At 62.6% G+C, this 21,523-nt stretch overlaps 3 protein-coding genes across 5 annotated transcripts; 1 reads left to right on the forward strand and 2 right to left on the reverse strand.

The window, feature by feature from the left end:
- Nucleotides 1-6: 6 nt before the first annotated feature.
- Nucleotides 7-11,645, forward strand: DVL1 (dishevelled segment polarity protein 1). 2 transcript variants are annotated; one of them, XM_045299092.1, is made up of 15 exons: nucleotides 7-148; nucleotides 5,376-5,445; nucleotides 5,707-5,828; nucleotides 6,026-6,138; nucleotides 6,384-6,519; nucleotides 6,920-7,013; nucleotides 7,103-7,172; nucleotides 7,275-7,414; nucleotides 7,564-7,640; nucleotides 7,715-7,782; nucleotides 7,898-8,050; nucleotides 9,181-9,312; nucleotides 9,387-9,554; nucleotides 9,650-9,856; nucleotides 11,101-11,645. In XM_045299092.1, the coding sequence occupies exons 1-15, from the start codon at nucleotides 132-134 to the stop codon at nucleotides 11,478-11,480; spliced, it is 1,947 nt and encodes a 648-aa protein (XP_045155027.1). In that variant the 5' UTR covers nucleotides 7-131; the 3' UTR covers nucleotides 11,481-11,645. The 2 variants fall into 2 exon arrangements, with proteins under 2 accessions (XP_045155027.1, XP_004705278.3); XM_004705221.4 differs by having other exon boundaries at nucleotides 7,898-7,975.
- Nucleotides 11,646-13,167: 1,522 nt separating this feature from the next.
- TAS1R3 (taste 1 receptor member 3) lies at nucleotides 13,168-16,456 on the reverse strand. The gene is made up of 6 exons (XM_004705496.1): nucleotides 16,248-16,456; nucleotides 15,785-16,085; nucleotides 14,888-15,670; nucleotides 14,547-14,750; nucleotides 14,249-14,369; nucleotides 13,168-14,153 (listed from the first exon to the last, which is right to left on the reverse strand). The coding sequence occupies exons 1-6, from the start codon at nucleotides 16,454-16,456 to the stop codon at nucleotides 13,168-13,170; spliced, it is 2,604 nt and encodes an 867-aa protein (XP_004705553.1).
- A 1,258-nt stretch (nucleotides 16,457-17,714) lies between these two features.
- Nucleotides 17,715-21,402, reverse strand: LOC101653148 (ceramide-1-phosphate transfer protein). 2 transcript variants are annotated; one of them, XM_045299041.1, is made up of 3 exons: nucleotides 21,319-21,402; nucleotides 19,361-19,494; nucleotides 17,715-19,029 (listed from the first exon to the last, which is right to left on the reverse strand). In XM_045299041.1, exons 2-3 carry the CDS (start codon nucleotides 19,480-19,482, stop codon nucleotides 18,507-18,509), a joined length of 645 nt encoding a protein of 214 aa, XP_045154976.1. In that variant the 5' UTR covers nucleotides 19,483-19,494; nucleotides 21,319-21,402; the 3' UTR covers nucleotides 17,715-18,506. The 2 variants fall into 2 exon arrangements, with proteins under 2 accessions (XP_045154976.1, XP_004705279.1); XM_004705222.2 differs by lacking the exon at nucleotides 21,319-21,402 and having other exon boundaries at nucleotides 19,361-20,300.
- Nucleotides 21,403-21,523: the final 121 nt, after the last annotated feature.

The raw sequence follows: 21,523 nt of genomic DNA on the forward strand, positions 1-21,523 counted from the left end.
ACCACATGGACGAGGAGGAAACGCCGTACCTGGTCAAGCTGCCCGTGGCCCCCGAGCGCGTCACGCTGGCCGACTTCAAGAACGTGCTCAGCAACCGGCCCGTGCACGCCTACAAATTCTTCTTCAAGTCCATGGACCAGGATTTCGGGTCAGTGGACTCGGGACCGGGCAGGGCCAGACCTGCGGGCCGCCCGCCCTTCCGGACCAGCGGGACCCCGGTGGGCCAGAGCTTGGTGCCTGGTGCCCGCCTGTGGGCGTGTTCGTGTGTACCCCGCACCTGTCGATGCTGGCATGGCCTTGGGGTGGGGAGCGTGTCCCACAGGTGCCACCTGCGTTGGTCCTGCCCCGTCCCCTCTCTGGTCATGGGTCCGAGGGGCCTGTGTTTGCATGTGCCCCCGGGACGCCTTGTGGGCACTCACTGAGGCATTCTGATCTCCCTGTCTGACCCCGACTGTCAGGCCAGGAGCTTGGTAGCTCTAGATGAGGGTTTGTGAGGGTCCTGACCTCACCACCTGTGGCCCAGAGGCCTGTTCAACCAGCGTTAAGTGTGTCAGGCCAGCCAGGGAGCCGTCTTTCCCCAAAGTCCCATCTTGACACCTGTTGGGACTTAGGATCCACTGCCTTTCTTCAGGACACACCTGGACAGGAACAGGTGGTCTGGAGGATTGGCCTGTAGTTCGTGGGCCTGGGGAGGGAGGGCCAACAAGGTAGAAGGAAATGGAAGAGAAAGCAGGACCCAATCAGCCAATGGTGGGATGGGAGAGTGAGCTGGTTCAGGACAGGGATTTGCCTATAGAAGTTTCTGGTGGTTCAAGACAGGCTCCCCCTGCCCACTCCTTTCAAGGTCTGAAAGCCAGCAATGGCCAAGGGTGGCCGGGGACATGGGTGACCACTCACTCACCTACTCCTGCCTGGGGCTCCTGACCAGGGTCCTATGTCCGGCTTGGCCACACAGCCTTGTTGTTCTCTGAGCAGCCAGGCCATCTGCGGACTCTCAGCCTCTGGGTCCCTGTCTCCGTGGTGACTGTCCCAGGCCAGGGGACTTCCCACATGCACTCCTCTGGGCCTCTGGGACTGTGCCGGCACAGCCTTGGGTAACCTGAGTCCCCAGTTCAGCAGTGCTGCAAAGGGGCACACAGAGGCCCCGCCGGCTGAGCAGGTGTACGCTGGCTGCCCTCGGGCCAGCCCGAGTCCTTGTGTACAGCGACCTCCCAGGATTTTGACATTGAAGCCATTTCCTGTAACTCGGGTTTGCACAGGCCCAGGTCAGCGGGGCCTGGGAGACATGGGGACAACTGGACAACCTTCTCTGCCATTAAGGAGAAATGTAGAGGGAACGTATGTCCTTGGTAGCCCCTGAAGGCTGGCTGCTCCCACTTACTGACCTTCCTGTCTGCTTAGATCAGGGGCCTTGGCTGGGGCAGGCAGCCCCGTTGGGTGACCTTAGGTGCCATTCGACCTCACTGGGCCTAGGTTTCTTTCTATCTAAGAAGGCATTTCTGGTTTTCGCATAGTTCATTGATTTAACAAAACACCCCAAAGTTACAGTGCTCGTGGGTCACACAGAGGGTGGCATGCAGCAGGTGTAGTCCCAGTGGCCACCCTTGAGCTGGCTCCGGGGTGTGTCTTGAAAGCACCTTGCCAACACCACTGTGTGCATCCCACCAGGCTGCAGGAAAGCCAGGGCCCATGCCCCCGACACCCACCCACTGGGAGAGACCGGGGGTCTTGGGTGACCTGGCCTAAGATGTAGGATCTTAAGAGTGTTCTTAGGTTGGTTGGTGTCAGGAGAGAGCACTTTGGAAATGGGTGGGTTTGGGGGAACTGGGGAGGTCAGCTATGAAGGTGACTTCAGGCTCACAGGAGGGAGACCAGGAGGCAAGGGGGACACTGCAGAGAGGCAGGCTGTAGGGCCTGGGCCAGGATGAGAGATGGGGGTGGGGGAGACAGATGGGGGCATAATGCATCAAGTAGATGTCATCTTGTCTCTTCCTGGATTACTGGCTGTCAGTCTAATACCCTCAAAGATCCAGGGGAAACCCCCCACCCCAATATTAATTCCCAGCCTAGGATCCTCAGAGATTTGCTTCACCCCTTTCTTGCAGTTTTGCCTACAAAGCTCCAAACTGAATTTTATTCTACAGAATAACTTATTCAATAGAATATATTTCTACTGGGATGGAACAGTAGAAATAGTCCTTATACTTTAGTATAAATGAGGACTTGATTACCAAATGGACAGAACTGTAGGTTAGGAGATGGGAGGACAGGTCCTGTCTGGGCCCACAGTGGCCCCAGCCTTAAGAGGTGTGGCCTCAGCTGGGGGCTGGCTCCAGCCTGTGAGTAACAAAGGGGCTGGACCCCCTCCCCAAGTGCCTTCTTGGCCAGTTGGGTGCAGTTCTCTCTACCCTCCCCACACCTGGATGGGCCTGAATTCTCTGCAAGATGTGCTCTGTGGTTTTGAACTAAGGGCCCAAAGGGCTGGGTGGGGAATGAGTAGAGGGCCAGCCAGGCGGGGGGCTGGCCTGTGGCGCAGGCGGGGGGATTCTGAGCAAGCTCAGGCTCTGTGAGTGGTGGGCACCAGGGAGGTGTTGTTGTGAGGCTGTAGAGTCTCCTGTCACCAGGAGTGCCAGATTCCAGGCCAGCTGGGTTGGTGTGCCTGGCAGTGGTCCTTGATCCCCTGTCTTGGAGGCTGGCTGAGGGAGGCTTGGGCAGAGGGAGCACAAACCCTCAGCCTCGTGGGTTAGCTCCGGGGTAGATGGGGTTCTTGAGGATCCCCAGTGCTCGGGAGCTGAGGGCCCCCCGTTCACAGGGTGCTGGAAGGGCTACCTGCTTTGTGGCAAGCGGAGTGGACACTGGGTGCAGTGGGGTTGTACCACCAGGGAGGCCTGGCTTGGGGTTGCTGTGTCCCTGAGAGCCAGGTGGCTGCCTCCCTGTGGCCTCTCAGAGCAGATTCCTTACCTGGGCGGGTCTGTGGAGGTGGTGGGCGGGCCTCTAAGCCACAAGTTCAGGGTTAACTGGGATCTTGCCAAGAATCCTAAGGTTGGGGAGGGTCAGACATTGGGGATGAGCGGGGGTGGGGTGGGGGTGGTGGAATCTCCTGGGTGGCCAGCCCCGAGTGTCAGTTGAGACTGTGTTCCCAACTCAGCGAGACCTAGCCCAAGAGAGTGTCAGGGGTCTCTTCCCCCGTATTATGCTGGGCCAGCATCGCCCATCCCCACAGAGCAGAGGATTGCAGAGCAGAGCAGAGGAGAGGAGGGCCACAGGGCACTGGGCACCTGCTCCTCAGCTTGGAGGGTGGGAACAGCGTAGAATCGAAGGATTGGCCTCCTGGAAGCGAGGCTGGCCCAGCCACCTCCCTCTCTGCTCCTCCCACCTGGCTGCACCTGAGACTTGTGGCCTCTCCAGACCTGACCCTGGGTTAGAGAGTAGGCTCACGAGCAGGCCCCTTGAAGAAGCGGGAGTGGGGGGCAGAATTCTTGGACCACCTTGGGTGAGTGGATCATTTCAGGGGTAATGATCTCCCGAGTGGCTAATGTGGGCAGGGGGGCTTCCCTGAGCTGGGGTTTTTCCCTCAGGTAGCATGGGACAGGGTGCTCCTAGGGCAGGCCCTCCCATGGGTGACTCAGAGGGCTGGGATGTGGCAGGGAAGGGCTGTCATCCAGCTCACCTCAAGGTGCTGCGGGGGTGCTGAAGCAGGATCGAGGCCCTTCTGGAAGCTACTCAGCGGGTGCTCGTCCCACTGGCCCTCTGTGAACCTGGTCCTCTCTGCATGCCCCCTCACTCCAGAGTCACGAAAGTCCTCCTCAGCTCACCAGATTGGGGGCTCATGGTGGCAGTCCCTGTGCTGGGTATGCTCATGGTGGCCTTGAGGAGGCCCTCCCTTGGGTGCAGGGTCACCAGAGTTTTGCACCCCCTGGGGCAGATAGGGCCGGGGTTGTCCACAGCTGCATCTGGGCCTGTTTCCTGCCAGGTGTGTATCCAAAGCCTACCGGCTCTCGATTCCATTTCTCTGCCTGATCTAAGTCCTGGGGCTGTAGATCCCCAGTGCTGGGCACTGACTCCAGGATTCCAGGGCCTCCTGGACAGCCTGCTCTGGCCCTCTCCTCCCCTGCCACCAGGAGGCCACTATGTGTGTGTGGGGGGTGTTTGAGGGGGGCGTGCATCGCAGACCCCAGCCCTTGCCCTCAGCATGGCCTGGCCTGGACCGGGCTGGCCACTGCTCTCACTCGTTCAAGCCCTAATGCTTGGCCCCACCTGTATCTGAGTCCTGCGGGTCAGCTGCCTTCCTTCCTGTTAGATTCTCCCTGGCTCTCTGTCCACCCGCAGCCATCTGCAGACATTGAGGTGGGTGGGCATCTGGCCGTGGGGTCCTCATCCTCTTACTGAGTGGACCCCACTGACAGTGTCTTTAGTTGACCTTCCAGGCCCGTGAAGCTGGGAGGCCTTGGTCCTCTGGGAGCTAGGGGCTGGTCCAAAGTGGGATCTGCTTCCATCTCCCTGGTGGGTGAGCCATGAGGGCGGCAGGCTGCCCAGTTGGCTGTGCACATGGTAGGCATAGGTGAGTGTGTAATTGCCCGTGTGTATCCATAGGTGTGGATGACTGGGGGTGTATGTGCTTGTGTTTAAGTACATGAATGTGCATGTGCGTGCTTGTGGGTGCATGCAGAGAAGGCATGGGAAGAAATAGTTGTAGAGCCCAGTGATTGGTAGAAGGGGGGGGGGGCAGAGGGCAAAGGTGAGTCCCCAACACCTGGAGGGTGGACTTTCCATCCCTGAGGTGTCTGTGTTGGGGGAGTCAAGTCCTTGAGGAGCGACCAGCTGCGACTCAGCCCCAAGCCCGGCCAAGGCTGAAGAGGAGCTGTCGGGTGTCCTTGAAGAGGCTGAGAGGGAGGGCTGGCCTAACTCCAGATTCCTGGGGTGACTGCTGGACAGCAGAACTGGGGCTCTTGGGACTCACAGGGAGGAGGCCTTGGCGGAGCCTGGGGCCCAGGCTGGAGGTGAGAGGTCAAGGCCTCCATGGCAGGTGTCTTTCGAGGGTTGCCTGTCTCTCACCAGCTCTTAGATCTGGAACCAAGGCCAGCAGAGCAGCTGTGGTACCCAGAGGAGACCAGAGGAGACCGAAGCCCCGGGGCCATCACTGTGCTTGAGGGAGGGGCGGGGCACAGTGGGATTGGGACCCCAAGAAAGAATTTGGTTGTGATAGAGATGCATCTCTGGGGTGTGGCCAGGCCTCTTAGGGTTTTGTGAATCAAGATGTGGAAGGTGGCTCTGGGCAAGGTCAGTGGGGGGTGTGTGTCTCATCTCCAGAGCCAGTCTGTTGGTGGTACAGTGGGGTTCTGGGGGTCCCACCCACAGCCTTGTTCCTCTCCCAGGGTGGTGAAGGAAGAGATCTCAGATGACAATGCCAGGCTGCCCTGCTTCAATGGTAGAGTGGTCTCCTGGGTGAGTCTGCGGTGGGCCCGCACCTGTCTATCCCACACCAGGGTGCCTAGGGGGAGGAATGATACTCATGAGGGTGGGGGTGGTCCCCTCGGCACAGAGTATGGGGAGCTTGAGGTCGTAGAGGAGAAGGCTGCCCCTGGGCCCTGGCAGGGGTGAGCTCGGGTCAGTGGGGTGATCTGGGAGTGGGCGGGTGATCTGGAAGCCAGCTGAGGGTGGCTTGGGGGCAGACAGGGTGTTTCAGTGCCCACTCTTTTCCTGCAGCTGGTCCTGGCCGAGGGTGCACACTCGGACGCAGGGTCTCAGGGCACCGACAGTCACACAGACCTACCCCCACCACTTGAGCGGATGGGTGGCATCGGGGATTCCCGGCCCCCCTCCTTCCAGTAAGGACCCTGGCAGATAGATGTGCAGGGGGGTGAGCCCTGGTGCTCTTACAAGGCTTGTGGCCTCTTGGGAATGTGGCGGGCAGCAGCAGGCATGTCCGTAAAGGGGATGGAGGGTGTGGCGAGTGGCCTGGGAGTGGAGGGAGGGCAGAGGGCTGGGGCAGGGGCACCAGCAACCCCACTTCTCATTGGCACAGCCCCAATGTGGCCAGCAGTCGTGACGGGATGGACAACGAGACGGGCGCAGAGTCCCTGCTCAGCCATCGGCGGGAGCGAGCCCGGCGCCGGAACCGTGAGGGCCGAGAGGACGGTAGCGTGGCTGCTGCCTGCCACCCCTGAGACCCTGAGCCTGGTGGCCTCACCGTGGCACCCTCAACTTCCCGTGGCCCCTGTGGAACCCTGTTACTGTCCCCTGCCCATCCTAGACCAGTGGCCCTTGCAACTCCAGGGCCCCTCATGTAACCCTCCAACCCTCCAGAGAACAGCCTCCTGTGACCCTGTGGCTTTCTGGGCCTCCCAGCCAGCTCACCACAGCCCCTTCCCCCCACACCCCAGCCTCCCGGACCAATGGGCACCCGCGGGCAGAGCGCCGGCGAGACCTGGGCCTGCCCCATGACAGCGCATCCACCGCGATGAGCAGCGAGCTGGAGTCCAGCAGCTTCATTGACTCCGACGAGGAGGACACCAGCCGGTGCGCAGGCTGCGGGGTGGGGACTGCCCACAAAGTGACCGAATGGCCGTGCAGCAAGGCGCAAGCCAGTGCGCTGTGTGCGCGCGCGCATGTGTGTGCTCATGTGCGCGCGTACGCTGTTTGCCTGTGATCGAGCGCACCTATATGGTGTACCTGCTGTGGTAACACAGGTCCTTGTGTGTGTGTGTATGTGTGTGTGTGTGCGAGCGCGCGCGCGCGGACGCGCGCACTTGCTTTCTCAGGAAGTTTAACCCTTGGCACTGGCCAGCTGGATGGGACAGGGCGCCAGCTCTCAGCTCCGCCTCCACGCCCCTGCCCGGTGGGCGGGCTCAGGGTTCCCTCCTTGGCCCGTGCCCGCTCTGATCCGCGACCCCCCGCCACTCCTCGGCGGGACCCGCAGGCTGAGCAGCTCCACGGAGCAGAGCACCTCCTCACGGCTGATCCGAAAGCACAAGCGACGGCGCCGGCGGCAGCGCATGCAACAGACTGACCGAGTATGCGGGCGGGGCTGGAACGTGCAGACCAGGATGGGGTGGGGGCGGGGTCAGCCCCCCTTCACCCTGCCCTCGTCCCCCTCTCCCAGGCCTCGTCCTTCAGCAGCATCACGGACTCCACCATGTCCCTGAACATCATTACCGTCACGCTTAACATGGGTGAGGTCCCGGGGACACTGCCTGGCTTTTCACCTGCCCCTGGGCCCTGCCTGGCCCCTAGCCCCACCCCCCCTCACTCCTGCCCACCGCTCCCACCCGCAGAGCGGCACCACTTCCTGGGCATCAGCATCGTGGGGCAGAGCAACGATCGCGGCGATGGTGGCATCTACATCGGCTCCATCATGAAGGGGGGCGCTGTGGCAGCTGATGGCCGCATCGAGCCGGGGGACATGCTGCTGCAGGTGGGAGGCCCCAACCCTGCCTTGGACACCACCCACCCTCTCATTCACCCCTGTTGTTGGCCTCCACCCTTACCACTGCTGACCCAGAGACCCCATTGGCTCCCAACTCCCCTGCCGTTACTGACCCCTCCCTCCCGCCCCGCCCCCAGGTGAATGATGTCAACTTTGAGAACATGACCAACGATGATGCAGTCCGCGTGCTGCGGGAGATTGTGTCACAGACGGGGTGAGGCCCGCTGCGGTGAGGGACTGGCTGGGGGGACCTAGCAGTCTGGGTGACCGGCCCCGCTCCCCTTGCAGACCCATCAGCCTCACTGTGGCCAAGTGCTGGGATCCGACCCCCCGGAGCTACTTCACCATACCCAGGGGTGAGTGACTTTGCAGGGCAGGGCCAGGGGCATTGGACGGCAAGGGCTCGAGAGCTGTCTCTGCTGCGCCCTCTCCTCCACCTGACCTTTTCTGTTTGCCACTTATGGTGCTCAGCTGACCCGGTGAGGCCCATCGATCCAGCCGCCTGGCTGTCCCACACGGCGGCGCTGACAGGTGCCCTGCCCCGCTACGGTACGAGCCCCTGCTCCAGTGCCGTCACACGTACCAGCTCCTCCTCACTAACGAGCTCTGTGCCCGGTGCTCCACGTAAGTGCCCGGCCCCGGGCACCGCATTCACCCAGGCGCCAGCCGCCAGACCTGCGCCAGCACTTTGCATGGGTGCCCCCACCAGGGTCCGGTCTCTCCTGGGCCACCCCCTTGCAGACATACCTGGGACCGGCCTGGCCTTACCTATCAGAGCCCAGGAGTTCCCAGCAGGGCAACTGCCAACATGGGTCTCAGACCCACAGACAGCTGCTCCTTCCTGCACCCCACGTCCCCCCACATGGCCTACAGCTCCCTGCACTGCCATGTTCCTACATCGTTCATACCCACTATGTCCCCTGCACCCCTTCATTCCTCTGTGCATTCCCCCCCTCGTGTCCCTCCTGTCTCCCATCATCCTGTTGTTGCTGTGGTTGTTAGGTGCCTTCAAATCGGTGCTGACCCGTAGCGACCCGGTGCACAACAGGATGCAACACTGCCCAGGCCTGTGCCGGCCTCACAGTGGCTCTTATGCCTGAGCCCTTGGCTGCAGCCGCTGTGTCAGTCCATCTCCCTGCGGGCCTTCCTCTTCTTTGCTGAGCCTCTGTGGTGCTCTCCCCAGGGACTGGCCCATTTATCCCCAACAGCCCCTCCGATCTCTGTGTCTCTCTCCTTTGTACACTCACATTCCTCCACTCCCCCCACCCCCACATATCTCTGTTCATCTCTTACACCCTGGCCTCTCAGCACTCGGCCTTGGGGGTGACAGATAGGAAAGGCTGGGCCAGCCCCTTGGGGTGCCTGCTGGGTGGGCCGTGGTGGGGTGGGAAGAGATGGGTGCATGGATGTGGCCCGCCCTCTGCTTTCTGCCACTAACAGGACTAACAGCCCCACAGCTAGCGGGAGTGGGGGGTAGGCGGGAGTAGGAGTGGGGGATACGGCCCGTCACCCTCGGGTATTGTCCACGTCCTATGGAAGTGCCCGGAAAGATGGGAGATGCAGCTCCCCTCCCCACCACTGTGTGTGCCCTTTTAGAATTTCCTCCATGCAGGACAGGGTGTCAGCCCAGCCCCCAAGAGGGAGGCTTCCTGCCTCAGAAAGGGGTTTGGCTGTGATCCTCCCACCCCCCAAGAAGGGGGTGGCCCTCGTCTCGGCCCCCAGAGGCCAGTTCCCGATCCCCGGGTGCCTTACAGAGCTGGAGGAGGTGCCCCTGACGGTGAAGAGCGACATGAGTGCTGTTGTGCGGGTCATGCGGCTGCCGGACTCGGGGTTGGAGATCCGAGACCGCATGTGGCTCAAGATCACCATCGCCAACGCTGTCATTGGTGGGTGCAGGGGCGGGCAGGCGCGCGGCAAGCTTCTGGGTGGGGCCAACCCTGAGTGCTGCCTGGTGCCACAGGCGCGGACGTGGTGGACTGGCTGTACGCCCACGTGGAGGGCTTCAAGGAGCGGCGCGAAGCCCGCAGGTACGCCAGCACCATGCTGAGGCACGGCTTCCTGCGGCACACGGTCAACAAGGTCACCTTCTCAGAGCAGTGCTACTACGTCTTTGGCGACCTGTGCAGCAGTAAGTGTGCCTGGGGGGAGGGGAGGCGGGCTGGGACTTGTCCTCCCCACCCCCCCACCCGTGACCAGCACCCTCACCGCCCCTCTGTCTGGCAGATCTGGCAGCCCTGAACCTCAACAACGGCTCCAGCGGGACCTCAGATCAGGACACCCTGGCCCCGCTGCCCCACCCGGCTGCCCCTTGGCCTTTGGGCCAGGCCTTCCCCTACCAGTACCCGGGGCCCCCGCCCTGCTTCCCGCCCGCCTACCAGGACCCTGGCTTCAGCTACGGCAGTGGCAGCGCTGGCAGCCAACAGAGTGAAGGTGAGACCCCTGCTGGGCCACCCAGCCCCTCGCTGTTCCCTTGCTGCCCCCACCGCCTGGCTCTGCCCCTGCCTCCCTCTGCTGCCCCCTGATTCCTGCAGCTCTGTGCTTGGGCCATGGGCAAGCGTCCTTCAGGAAGGGTTGAGGGCCACCATGCCCAGGAAGCATGGGTTTCTGCAGCCATTGTCAGTGGATGAGGGGAGGGACGAGGAAGAATCGGAGGCAGCGGTAGCTTGGTTGGGGTGGAGGGTGGACTTTAAGGGGCAGGGAACAGAAGGGCTGGTGGCCTAGGTATGGAGGCTGGCAGTCAGCCCACGGGCAGGGCAGTCTGGCGGGGCTCAGGAGCCACACAAGGAAAGGTATATGGGGTGATAGAGAACATAGAATGTGTGCCAGGGTGGGAGGACAGCCCCCTCTAACCATTGCCTAGCTGGCTTTAGGGCACAGAGGCAAAAATGCCACCTACTTGTGGCATGGCCATCTTGGCGTGGGGGAGGGGGTTGAGCCTGAGGGGTGAGTCAAAAGAGCCCTGTCTTGGGTGGAGGAGGTCAGAATCTGGGGGACAGAGGCTAAGGGGGGGAGGTGCTGAGGGTGCAACTGAGTGGGAGGAGGGGAGGGGTAGGCCCATGAAGCTGTTCTGGGGTGCTGTGTGCAGTCTCTAGGGGGGGGGGCCCAGGTCAGCGGGCACCAGGCCACCGCGGTGTGTAACTCCTGCTATCCCTTGTTTTGTGCTGAGCAAGCGTTAGACTGAAGCTCTAGAGGACAGGACCCTCAGGGCCGGTAAGCCAGGGGCCCACCCGGTGTCCCTTTCGGCATCCCCGTCAACATGACCCCGGCTGGCCCATGTCCTCGGGTCCCTCTCTAGCCCCTGGGAGCCCGGGAAGAGGCACTGAGCAAGGCGGGCAGTAGTTGGCCAGGCCCCCAGGGGCTAGGGAGATGGGTGGATGTTCGGGTGGGAGGGCTATCAGGTTTGCTGGGGCCTTCCCCAGGTCCTCAGTTTCTCAGCCACAGGACTGAGCAGTCAGGTGGGGCTGGGGGTGGGGGTGGGGCGGGTTGTGGACCCTAGAGTGTGCCGCCATCCATGCTGCTTCCCACCCCCGCTGAGTGCACCCTGCCTCCCTGGTGAGGCCTGCCCGTGCCTCTGCATGGCTGGGACCCTTTCCCTTGGCCACTGCCTGGATCTCCTGGCTATGCTGGAGGGGCCAGAACTGGACCTGACTGGCTCTTCCCTTTACCACCCCCAGGAAGCAAGAGCAGCGGGTCCACCCGGAGCACCGGCGGAAGCAGCCGGCGAGCCCTGGGCCGTGAGAAGGAGCTCCGAGCAGCCGGTACAGGGGGCAGCGGCAGCGAGCTGGACCCCACAGCGCCCAGCGGCGTGGGCAGCTGGCGGGAACGCCCAGCCAGCCAGCTCAGCCGTGGCAGCAGCCCTCACAGCCAGGCTTCGGCCGCTCCTGGGCTGCCTCCCTTGTGCCCCCTGGCCAAGGTGTATGCAGCAGTGGGAGGGCCGCCGGGAGGGCCACCTGTGCGGGAGCTGGCCTCCGTGCCCCCGGAACTCACAGGCAGCCGCCAGTCCTTCCAGAAGGCCATGGGGAACCCCTGTGAGTTCTTTGTTGACATCATGTGACTGACGGAGAAAGTGCCTTCAGCCCCACCGGCCGTAGGGGCGGTCTTGCCCCCTGCATGGAAGTCACCTTCCCACCCACGGAGGGAAGGGGGGACAGGGGGAGGGGGTAGCAGCCCATAGGGGCTGTGTGTTGGGGCTTGCCTTAGTGACAGCCAGGCCTGAGGTGGCGCCGGGGTTTTCAGTCTGTGGGACGGGGGAAGGGTCAAGCTGGGTGGGGGGCACTAGGGTCAAAACTCAGTGCCTGTCTGCTTGCAGGCCCCTTCTAGTGGGAGGGTGGCCTAGTGGACCCACAGACTTTAGCCAGAGCTGGGAGGCCACTGGACCTCAGGCAGGTCTAACCGCCCACCGGGGTGTGATGCCCCCTCCCTCAGAGGAAGCTCCTCTCAGTCCCCATGCTGAGCCTCAACTCACCCAGAGGCAGCACAGGCCCCTCCCCGCTCAGCCCACCTGACCCAGGACAGAGGGCATTCGGGATCAGCCCGTGTGTGTGGCTGCCCAGAGCAAAGATCTAATTTATTTATTTATTGTTTGGCCCTATACTCCGGGGGGTGGGGGGTGGGTCCTGATCAGCCCCACCGTGGTTTGCATGCTCTGCTTTCTGTCCCTGGCCCGCAGGTGTCTTGAGAATGTGTGGAGGAAGAGAGGAGTCAGCCCCGCTTGGTGATGGGGTGGGTGAGGGGATTCAGCTGGCCCCAGGCAGAGGGGCAACAGGATCCTGAGGGGCAGGGACCTGGGAGGGGGAGCAGTCCCCAGGTTCTTCCCAACCCACCCACCCACTGGCCCTCAGGCCCTCAGCCCGCACAGGCCATGCTGTAGATACTGTATCAGAGTCTGAGAACCTGCATTAGTTAATATATAGCTGCTCCATGTAAATGCTGCTTCCATGTAAATGCTATTTTAAACACTAAAAAGGTTTAATTTTATGGGACTGACACGTGGCTTTGTCCCTCTTTCCTGCGGCTGCTGCAAGAGATGGGCTCGGGGCACCAATCATCATTCCCAGGGCCCAGGAGAGCTGAGTCCAGGCCTGGGCAAGCCCAGGAGCCTGCCTGTGTGACAGTGTCTCCTGTGCAGTCACTGGGGGCCTGGCAGGCAGCTGTCTGTGGTGCTGGCTTCCTGCCCGAGGGGTCCTGGCTGCTGGCGCTGGCCACGGTGCTGACCCCAACCGCGGGGCCTCTGTCCGCGGTGCTGGCGGCCTGCCTATCCTTGCTCCACCTAGTCCAGGCCTGGGAAGAGGGGAAGCTGGCAAGGCTCCATTGAGTGGCATATGCTCTGGGACCTCTGATTTGGGGTGGGGGTGGGGTGGGGGCGGAGACAGGTCTGCGGTGGGGTTGCACCACACAGGTGCCCAGCTCCTAGTCCCAGATCAAAGCTGTGTGGACCCCAGCTAGGTGTTGCCCGATGCTGCCTCTGGGGGCTTTCCCACTGTGGGCAGCCCCCAGATCTGGAGGGCCCTGCAGAGTTGGTGGGACAAGTGGGCCTCTCTTGGAATGTGGGAACAGGCCACTCAGTAGAGACTAGGAGAAGTTGACTTGTGGGGGACCCGAGTCCCATGTGTACAACACAGGCTTCGGGTCACGGGGGTCAAGGTCAGCTGTTACCTTGAGGTTAGACCCTTGGGCTGAGGGGTCTTAAGAGTCTGGGCACTGACTGGGGCTTGTGGGCTGGGGACTCCTGCTCTGGGGTTCTATTGGGCTGGGGTCACCGAGGGTGAAGTCACGAGGTCTGGGGACACTGCCCCTCGGTTCCCTTGCATCTCCCCTCCACCCCCAGGCCCCTCCCCCAGGAAGAACTCGAGGTTGTTGAGTGCCGGGTGCCACAGCAGGAGGTAGCACTTGGGCAGGTGGACGGTCACCAGGATGCCCAGGGCGCAGAGGAGGATGGCACCCATCTGCACGGCGGGCTGGTAGGCCACGTGCACATTGGCAAGGAGCGGCACGAAGGAAACCCAGGTGATGAAGTAGGCCAGCATGGCAAAGGTGAGCCCGCGCGCTGGGTTGTAGCGGCCTGGCCGGCTCTGCACCAGGAAGGTGCCCAGGAAGCACAGGAAGGCCAGCATGGCATTGAGGGCATGCACCAGGCCGAAGCTGACCCAGGAGCGCGTACGGCAGTGCACCAGGGCCTCTTGGGGGAGCATCTGCCAGTCGGTCACCACCTCTGATGGGAACGCCGCCACGTTCCAGGCACACAGGGCTGCCTCGAGCACCACGGCCAGCACCACCACCAGCCAGGCCCTCGGTGCCCGGAGCCAGCCCTGCAGCCGCCCCGTCCAGCTGGGTGGCAGCTCTGACTCCGCGAAGATGGCCGCTGCCTGGAGGAGCAGCGTGCTGAGGCAGCCGGTCAGGGGCAGGTGCAGCAGTGGCTGCTGAGCGAGGCAGCTGGCAGGGCTGGGCCACCCGGGGAACAGGAGCACGCTGAGGCAGACGAGGCCCAGGCAGGCCAGGCCAAAGCAAGCCAGGGAGCCACCCGAAGCCCGCACCATCGGGCTGTGCCAATGGAGTGTGAAAAGCCTCAGGGCCGCCAGCGTCAGGCCCAGCACCAGGCCCAGCAGCACCAGCAGCCCCAGTGTGACCGGCTCCCCCCACGTCAGGAACTTGGGCCTGCGGGGGAAGCAGCGCGTGCTCCGGTCGGGGGACCACTCTTCTTGGCGACACGGGGAGCACCAGAGGTCATCTGGAGCAGAGGGGGCGGTGAGGAGAAGGGTGCTTGAGCAGCAAGCACAGCCAGCCGTGGGGGCCCACCCTGCCCCCGGCGTGTGGGCGACTCACCTGTGCTGTGCCTGTAGGTGCCTGCTTTGCAGTCCATGCAGTCATAGCAGCACGAGTGGTAGCCTTTCACGCGGCGGATCTGGCCCTGGGCGCACTGTCTTGAGCACTGGGACACTGGCACCTGGGGCCGGTGGCACAGTCTCAGCCTACCAGCTGAGTGGTTCCCTTCCCCCCCCTGCCAGCCACACCCACCAGGGTGGAGGTGTGAGCAGGGGCCCTGCCCCTGTGCTCTCCTGGCAGCAGGGTGCTCTGTCCCAGCAGCCTGAGACCTTGTGATGGGGACTCCCGCCTGCCTCACCTGGTTGCCTGGAGTGTGCCACAGGATCTGGGAGGGGCGAAGCCAGAGCCGGCTGTTGAAGACCCCCACAGTCCGGAACTCAGGCTTGTGGTCCCGCCACACCCACAGCTTCAGGTCATACATCATCTCCACGTTCCCGCTGGCGTCAAAAGTCAGCTCCAGGTCGCGGGCTCGGAAGGTCATGTTGTACATCTTCTCTAGGAGCTGACCCAGGGGAGGGAAGACGGTGGGCAAGTCCGGAACTGCCCTGCCCCCTCCATCCAGACCCCCCGGGGCCACGCCTGCTCCTGGTGGACCCTGTGTGCAGTCGGAACAGGCGGTGCCTGTGGCCATGCCCTCACCTGCCAGGGCCTCACGGGCTCGTGCGCGGGGCAGCTGGAGGCGCTGCAGCGCAGCGCATTGTGCAGAGCCTGGGCCACACCATAGACGGCCGCGTAGGCAGCAAAGGTCTGGTGGTGCAGCAGCCTGGTGGTCAGGTTCTGGGGCGTGATGTGGTCGCACTGCGGGCAGCGCGGCCACACCTCGGGTTCATCCTGGCCTGGCTGCGCAGCCTCCAGAGACGCACAGAAGGCTGGGTCAGCGGCCAGGGCCAGGCGGGTGGCCACGTAGTCCGAGAACTCGGGCAGCTGGGCACCGCGCATCAGGAAGCCAAGCACGGTCCCCACCTGGTCCATGCCGGGCAGCGTGGGCAGCAGGTCCGAGGCCAGCCATGCCTCGCTGGCCACCCATACCTTGGGTTCGAGCTGGCTGTGGATGCTGTAGTTGAAGAGGGAGAGCGCAGCTCGGGCTGAGGCGAAGAGTACCACCACCTGCACATTGCTCTGGTTCACCGCCCGCAGCAGCTTCTCCACCTGGCCCAGTCGTGTGCTGTGGGCACGTGGCAGCGGCACTAGGCCCTCGTGGGCGATGCAGATGCCATGGGTGCTGGCCAGGCTGGAGAAGATGCTCAGGCCCTGGCGGCCGTACTCATCGTCGCTGCCCACGGCCGCCACCCAGTTCCACTTAAAAAACATCAGCAGCTCCACCACGGCCTTCAGCTGCACGCGGTCGCTGGGCACTGTGCGGAAGAAGGAGGGGAATGTCTCCCGGGTGCTCAGTCGGTCCGTGCTGGCTCCATAGCTGACCTGCAGGTCAAGGGCCTTGGTCAGGCTGTGCTATATGGTGGTGGTGATAGTGAAGTGGGGGAGAAGCGGGGTGGCCCGGCCGGGCTGGGCTCTTGGACCAGGCAGTGGGCGCACCTGGGGCATGAGGAAGAAGCTGAAGAACTTGCCAGTGATGAGGGCCAGCTCGGAGGAGTGGGGCCCGATGACAGCCAGCACACGAGGCTGGTACTGAGTGTAGTTGCAGTAGGCAGCAAGGTTGAGGCTGCCCGCCTTAGCCAGGAACAGCAGGCTGGGCTTCATGGCCACCACAGGCTCTGCGCATGTGTCAAACAGGTCGTAGCCCAGACGCAGCCCCGGCAGCAGGTCAGACCCGTTGTTGATCTCCTCCACGGCCATCTTCACAGCCAGCGCCCAGAGCAGGCCAAGGGCCGAGAACCTGGGGCATGCAGGACTGAGGACACGCTGCAGACAGGGCTACCCCCATTGGCTGCCCAGGCTACCTGGACACCCAGCCTGTCCTTTGCTTCACCTCATTCCCACCCCAGACTCTCCTAGAGCCCAGCCCTGGGACAGTCCCAGACCCCCACCCGTCCTGTACCTTTTGCAACTGGTACTTTCTGGCTGTGTCCTGTACCCGAGGCCAGAGATCTCAGCTGAGCTCATGGGGAAGAGCCCACCCAGCATGTAGTCACCGTGCATCTTCAGCTGGCGCGACAGGCACAGAGGGCCCCCCACAGCCAGGCCCAGCACAGCCAGGAGACCCAAGGAGGCCAAGAGGTGGAAGCCCAGGGGAGGCAGCCCAGGCATAGTGGCGGGCCAGCTTCAGCAGGGACGGGTGAATTCTCTGGCGGAGACCGAGCTATAGGGAGTGTACGTGGCAGGAGGGAAGAGAAGATTTGTTTAGCAAAACCCTCGCTGTCCTCACCTGCAAAGCCCCAGGGGCCTGGGGTGGGGGCGTGGGCATTTTCACACTAACTTGGCTGACTCTGCTGCACGTTTGCACACCTGACAGTTCTAGTCTGGTGCTGCTTACACAAGATGAGCTGGCCAGGCAGGTTCTGAGCCTCAGCTGCCCACACCCCCAGTCCTGGAGCCACCCAGCAGACCTCAAAGGGGCCTAGGAAGAAGAGGGAGAGAGCACAGGGGTGCCTCAAAGTGAGGGCCGTAAGTCTCAGCCTGAGGGAAGGGCTCAGAGGGACCATCCTCTCCTGAGTCTGGCAGGAGGCCATGTTCTCCGTAGTCAGGGGGCTGCAGGGTGGGGGGCTCCATCTCATGAAGCAAAAGGCCCCTCCATCTGGAAGAACCTGAGGTCGCCTGGGCACAGCACACCTGGATTCATCTGCGGCCCGGGGCCCGGCCTGTTCCGGGCTGATTGTTCTGGGGCAGAGTTCCCAGCTGGGCTTGAAGAATCCATGCAAAAGAGAGGGGAAAGGCACAACCAAATGGGCAGATGCAGCTGTCTGAGCTGGGGCAGGGCAGTGGGGCTAGGTTAGGCACACGCGCATGCGCACTCGTGTGTTTGCATGCCCCGGCAAGGCTGGACCACCGAGAAGGGATGCAGCGATGTCTCTGGGCCTTGAGACCGCTCCCTCCCCACCTAGGTCTGGGGGGGATGTCCTCCCTGAACCCCCAAACAGGAGCCCCGGTGGGTGTGCAGCAAGCCCTGAGCACAGGAGGAGCCTTCAGGGGGGCGGGGGCGGGTGAGGCAACCCTGTTGAGAGGAAGGTGACCATCTCCGGCAGCTGTTGGTGGGGTTGGGCTAGGCGCCTCCCCTCCACTCTGTCCTGTGGGAGAGGCCCCCGTTCTAGTCTCACACACGGGCACATGTGCTCACATGAACCAGTGCACATGCACACCACCGTGTCCCAGCCTACAAATGTGTATGACAGTGTTCACACACGCGTGTGTATACCCTTTCCCAGTGGGGGAGCACCCACCCTGGACCCTTCCAGGGTTGCCCACCACCAGACCCTTTGCCTGTCTGCCCTGACGCCCCCAGGCTCCTCCCCAGTTGGTGGGCAAGTCTCTAGCACATCCCAGCGCTGCCATCTACAGAACTACCTAGTCCAGTAAACATGATTTATTCACACTGGAAGGCCCACCACATGTAACAGTTTCCTGGGGTCAAGTCCATCCCGAAGCTTCAGTGGAGTGTGTCTATTTTATGTGCACTGTCCCTGAGGCCACCAAGAACAGAGCTGGTGTGAGAGGCCTGGCCCAAGGACAGCGGGTCCAAGACTGTCCCTGGCCCAGGTGCAGGTTAGCTTGCAGAACACTGTGTTGGGGCAAGGAGGGGCGCCTGGGCCCAGCCGCAAACAGCTCCCCAGGGGCCTCTGGGCTGCACAGACCACAGGCAGATGCCAGGGAAAGGAGGTGCCTGTTGATGCATCTGCAGGGCACAGCAGGTACCTCAGCATCAGGTGTTGGGCCCCAGGCCTGTGGAGCACCTGTGGAGACAGACCAGGCTTGGGGGCCAAATGCCGGCCCTGGCAGACACAAGGTGGCCAGTGGTGTGCACTGTGGCCTGAGGTGGGAGTGGGCTGGACACACATACACCTGGGCACTGGGGAGGTAGGCCTCTAAGCCCCTGGGACTGTGACCACCACTTCACAGACATGGGCAGTTGGAGGCCTGTTGGGCTGCAGTAGCTAACAGATCCCTCTTCCACCCTGGATTGCCTTTCTGTTCCGCTGTCAGTCACTGTAAACCAGGTGCCTGCTGAGACAGCCAGGTTACATGGACAGCCACTGCCTAACCAGGACAGGATGGGAGTGGATGGCCAGCGCCTGCTCCTTGGTCCGTCTGCCAGGCGTGAGGGAGGATACAGCTCGAGGTCCTGTGCAGACCCACCCATGCACTAGGGCAGGTCCAGCAGTGCGTGGTCCGCATAGAGCTGCTGAGTGATCTCGTAAACCCGCTCCAGGAAAGGCAGCGCCTCGTCCAACATCGCCACGGCCTGCTCGGGAGGCCCCGCCTTCATGGACTCCAGGAAGACTTTGCGCGTGGGCAGGGTACAGAAGGCCATGGTGACGGCCTGGCGCACGACCCAGGGGTGGTAGGCAGCCAGCGAGGCATTGTAGGAGTCGGTGCAGAGCATGGAGGTGCGGGCGTCCTCGGGGCTGGCCCGCAGCCCCTCCAGGAAGAGCTGCAGCCAGCGCAGGGCGCGGTGTAGCCGCAGCAAGGTGCGGCAGCCCGAATTGGGGTGGCCGGCCCGCCGTTGCAGGTCCACCAGCTGGTGGCCAACCTCATAGGCCACCATGGACTGCAGGTTGATGTAATTTTCACCCTGCGGGCTGCGGCGCAACTGCTCCATGATCTGCAGCTTTGCAACCACGTCCTTGGAGATGAAGGAGAAGATGGTGCCCAGACTGTTCAGAAACCTGCTCCAGGGAAAAGGCTGGTCTCAGGCTGTGTCTCCCAGGGCCCCGAGGAGGGGTATGTAGAGCCTGCCTCCCTCCCTTCCAGGCTGAGGGGGCTGGAGCTCCGCCCGACCTGACCCCTTTACCCAAAGGCAAGGGGCCTTGGCACCCCCCTCTAAGGAAGGCAGATGCTACTAGCTATAGCACTTAGCTCGGTCCCCAGCAGGCAGGTATCCTTAGCCAGATGCTTACAAGGCCCTGCAGAATTACAGGGCTCTTTGGCCAGGAAAATCCCTCCCCATCCCTAAGCCAGGTGATGGGGCCAGCCACAGGGTGCCCCAAGGGCACATACTTCACCAGCCCCCGCCAGCCACTGAGGTAGTGGTCTATCAGGATCTCCTCGCTCTCATTGAGGCACTGCTTGAAATTGACCAGGACCACTTTCAGGTTGAAATCTGTCTCTGAGTCATCCATTTCCAAGAGGAACTGAAATACACAAAGGCCTCTATTAAGTCGGCTGCTAAGTTCCTTTTTCCCACCGTCAGAAGGAATGGAAAGAGTTGGAGAAGAGAGCTGGGATCTCCCCTGCTCTGCTTGGAGTCCCACGCCCTAGAACAGACTTCTTCCCAAGGCTGGCTGGTCTGCCTTCCAGACAAGCCCTCCTACCCCTTCCCCACCCAGTGTGGCAGGTTTCCTCAGACCCCCACGGTGCAGTTCTCAAGCTGCTGTCCTGGTCACGTGCTTCTTAGCCATTTGTGTCTCACCACAGTGTGTCTTTGGACTGCTGGACAAGCACTTACTGAGCCCCCGTCAAGGTGACCTAGTGGGAAGGGCAGACCGCAGGCAGTAAGCACACGAGATCCTGATGTCCTGTGTGAGGTGATGAGTCTCCTAGAAGGAGGATCAGGGGAGCCAGGCGGGCAACCTTCTGCCTTCCTGAGTCACCACAGTACCACTAGTGCCGGAGCAGTGGTTGTGGAACCGTGCCTGCTAGCTGGACAGACAGACCCCATCTTTTACTCTTGCTGCTGAAATTGTACATGTTCTGTATAGGAGGGCAGCAAGGCCAATACTGCCCTATGATCCTCGAAGCCCTAGGGAACCTGCCAACCGAGGCCAGAGGCTGTGAAGAAGGCACTGCTCTGGGTCCTGCGCGTTCACACCTCACCTCACAACATTCAATGTGCACGTAAGAGTGGGCGCCTCCCTGGGTGCACTGCCCCAGAGGCCTCTCTCCGACTGATGTTTGAGGCCAACTGCAACAGAGCCTGGGGACTTCGCCACATGCCATCTTGTGTCCAGGACAAATGCGTGCCTGGGGGTTCCTGGGCAACCTCGGTGCGGGGGGGGGGGGGGGGGGGGGGGGGGCGACCCCCACCCTAGTGGGGCCTCTGCTGTGTTGAGAGAGCTATGTTGACTGCCTGTGTTGAGAGCCTGGGTTCCTGTTCTGCTTTTCATTCAGTGGGTTGGTCATCCAGTGCTCTGGGGAGAAAGAGGTCAGCACACCCTGCCTGTCCCGTGCCAGGCTGCTGGGAGCCTTCAGGAGCAGCGAGGAGCTGAGGCCCTGCAGGCCCCACGGGTTTGGCGGCATACCTGACTGTGGGTGGAGTTCCAGAAGGTGAATTCACTCTGTCTACAGATTAAGAGGGGGGAAAGGTCATGCCTGGGCTCGGTTAGATGGTGCCCTGAACCTTTAGACAAAGCCCTCTTCAGGGCCTCAGTTCTCTGTCCACCGAACAGATAGGCTCTGAGAGTCCTTCCTGGTTACTAACCGCCCTGCCGTTATGTCTTCCTGCCCAGGATCCGGCCAGCAGCTCGTAAGGAGCTGTCAGGGAGCCTTTCAGGCCGCCCAGTCTTTAACAGAAACCGTGGGCAGCCTGCCAGTTCTAGGATGGTGACTGCCGGGCCCCACCCAGGTTCTCCCAGAGGCATTTCCAACCCCAAGGTCAGGGTGGGGGAGGGGGGCGGCCTGGGCACAGAGGTCTGTGATGGACAGCAGGCTAGCATCCTGGCAGGAGGGAGGGCAGCCTGGTGTCCAGGCCTCCGTATGGGAGTGGGGTCCCTGTCCCCTGGAGCCAGCAAGTCTCCCCAGCGTAGGAGGCTGTGGCACTGGGTCCTGCGATTAGGGAGGGGGCAGCGTCGAGTCCCTGGGCGCGTCCTGCTCCAGCCGAGGGACCCGGGATGGGACGGAGGCTTTGGGCGATGGTGGGGGGCCGTCTTGGAAGCCAGGGCTCAAGACGTCCGTCCCGCCGCAGCCTTCTCTTCCACCCCGGGGACCCGCGCCCGACTCCTCCAGGGCTCCAGACCCACCTCGATCGCCTCGGTTAGCGTCAGCACGTCCGGCGCCAGCGACCCCGGTCGGCCCCGCTCACCTCCTCAGGACGTCAAGGTGTACAACAGCCCCGCCCCGCCCCGCCCCGCCCTCCCAGCTTGGCTCCCCGCCGCCGCCGCCTCTCCGCGATTGGCTGCGAGGCGCCCAATCAGGAGGCCCGGCGCGCCTGCGTTTCCGGATCAG

Source organism: Echinops telfairi, unplaced genomic scaffold (assembly GCF_000313985.2).
Source record: "Echinops telfairi isolate 266 unplaced genomic scaffold, ASM31398v2 ScPeMD7_7457;HRSCAF=8495, whole genome shotgun sequence".
NCBI classification, from domain to species: domain Eukaryota; kingdom Metazoa; phylum Chordata; class Mammalia; order Afrosoricida; family Tenrecidae; genus Echinops; species Echinops telfairi.

Excerpts from the sequence above, each read along its gene's own strand:
- TAS1R3 (XM_004705496.1), bottom strand. The coding sequence starts at position 16,456 with ATGCCTGGGCTGCCTCCCCTGGGCTTCCACCTCTTGGCCTCCTTGGGT. Across the intron at positions 16,086-16,247 it reads GAAAGTACCAGTTGCAAAAG|GTTCTCGGCCCTTGGCCTGC; the intron begins GTACAGGACGGG and ends TGCATGCCCCAG. Across the intron at positions 14,370-14,546 it reads GGCACACTCCAGGCAACCAG|GTGCCAGTGTCCCAGTGCTC; the intron begins GTGAGGCAGGCG and ends CACCGGCCCCAG.
- LOC101653148 (XM_045299041.1), bottom strand. The coding sequence starts at position 19,482 with ATGGATGACTCAGAGACAGATTTCAACCTGAAAGTGGTCCTGGTCAAT. Across the intron at positions 19,030-19,360 it reads GGCTGGCGGGGGCTGGTGAA|GTTTCTGAACAGTCTGGGCA; the intron begins GTATGTGCCCTT and ends TCCCTGGAGCAG.
- DVL1 (XM_045299092.1), top strand. Across the intron at positions 6,139-6,383 it reads CCGTGAGGGCCGAGAGGACG|CCTCCCGGACCAATGGGCAC; the intron begins GTAGCGTGGCTG and ends CCCACACCCCAG. Across the intron at positions 7,783-7,897 it reads CTACTTCACCATACCCAGGG|CTGACCCGGTGAGGCCCATC; the intron begins GTGAGTGACTTT and ends TATGGTGCTCAG.